The 1,531-nt window shown below is 64.4% G+C and overlaps 1 protein-coding gene across 1 annotated transcript in view; it reads right to left on the bottom strand.

The window, feature by feature from the left end:
* JAG2 (jagged 2) overlaps positions 1 to 503 on the bottom strand; it is a 70,631-nt gene extending 70,128 nt beyond the window's left edge. Inside the window, exon 1 of the mRNA XM_014951580.1 lies at positions 498 to 503. Coding sequence (XP_014807066.1) covers positions 498 to 503 — 6 coding nt within the window. The remainder of the gene's footprint in view (positions 1 to 497) is intronic.
* Between the last annotated feature and the right edge of the window lie 1,028 nt (positions 504 to 1,531).

Genomic DNA, 1,531 nt, shown 5'->3' with positions numbered 1-1,531 from the left:
CGACCGGCGGCCGCTCGCCGCATGGGCGGCGGGGGAGCCGCCCGCAGCGCGCCGGGGGGCGCAGGGCATGGGCTGCCAACGGGGGCCGCCCAGAGCGCTCCTCCGCCGCCGCCGCTCCCCTCCCGCGGGCTCCGCTCGCCCTCTGTGCGCCTCGGCTCCGCGGACACCCAACAAGTAGGTGCCGGAGTGACAGCTTCATTACCCATTCGCCGCCGCTGCCGCCGCCTTCATATTAATGAGGGGGGACGGCCCGGCCCCGCGGCCCCGGCGGGTGGGGCCAGCGCCGCTCCCGCCGCGGCTCTTAAAGGGCGGCGGTGGTAGCCCCCGCCTCGCTTCGCCTAGCCCTGCTGCCGAAGGGGGGGCGGTGGGGGGGTGGCTGCCAGGGCTTGGTAGGGGGGGCGCACCCGCAGCGTCGGAGGGGTAACCGTGGGATGTGTGCGCCCCCCCGGGGTGTGTGTGTGTGTGGAGTGGGTGTACCCCGGCCGTGGTGGGGTTACCTGCATCTACGCTCGTGTGGAACCGCACAGGGTGCGTGTGTGTGCGGGCAGGTGGGGAAGAGCACGTGTGGGGCAAGCGCTGGTGGTCAAGGAGAAGGGGTTTAGGGTGGGGGGGGAGCACCCCAGAAACCTAAGGGCACGTGTAGTACAAAAACTCATCGAGGAGAAGGGCTTGGGAGTGGGTGGGAGCACCCCAGAAGCCTTAGAGCACATGCAGTGTAAGCACTCCTGGTCAAGGTGCGGGCAGGTGGGGAAGAGCACGTGTGGGGCAAGCGCTGGTGGTCAAGGAGAAGGGGTTTAGGGTGGGGGGGGAGCACCCCAGAAACCTAAGGGCACGTGTAGTACAAAAACTCATCGAGGAGAAGGGCTTGGGAGTGGGTGGGAGCACCCCAGAAGCCTTAGAGCACATGCAGTGTAAGCACTAATGGTCAAGGAGAAGGGCTTGGGGTGGGAGCTCCCCAGGAAGCTAAGAGCATGTGTGGGGCACACGCTTATTAAAGAGAAGGAGCTTGGGGTGGGTGGGAGCACCCCAGAAACCTTAGAGCACATGTGGTATAAGCACTCCTGGTCAAAGAGAAGGGCTTGGGGTGGGAGCTCCCCAGGAAGCTAACAGCTTCCCACGTGTGGGGCAAGCACTCGTTAAAGAGAAGGAGCTTGGGGTGGGTGGGAGCACCCCAGAAACCTTAGAGCACATGTGACGCAAACATTTGTGGTCAAGGAGAAGGGCTTGGGGTGGGTTGGGAGCACCCCAGCAAGCTAAGAGCCCATGTGGGGTAAGCACTCGTGGTCAAGGAGAAGGGGCTTAGGGTGGAGGGGAGCCCCCCAGAAACCTAAGAGCACATGTAGTGCAAACACTCATCACGAAGAAGGGCTTGGGGTGGGGGGGAGCCCCCCAGCAAGCTAAGAGCACGTGTAGGGCAAGCACTCGTGGTCAAGGAGAAGGAGCTTGGGGTGGGGGGGAGCACCCCAGCAAGTTAAGAGGACTTATAGTTCATGCACCCGCAGGTGGGCAGGGGTGGGAGCACCCACAGCTT

Source organism: Calidris pugnax, unplaced genomic scaffold, assembly GCF_001431845.1.
Source record: "Calidris pugnax isolate Ruff unplaced genomic scaffold, ASM143184v1 scaffold183, whole genome shotgun sequence".
In the NCBI taxonomy this organism is placed as follows: domain Eukaryota; kingdom Metazoa; phylum Chordata; class Aves; order Charadriiformes; family Scolopacidae; genus Calidris; species Calidris pugnax.
This window is presented reverse-complemented; position numbering and strand designations above follow the sequence as displayed.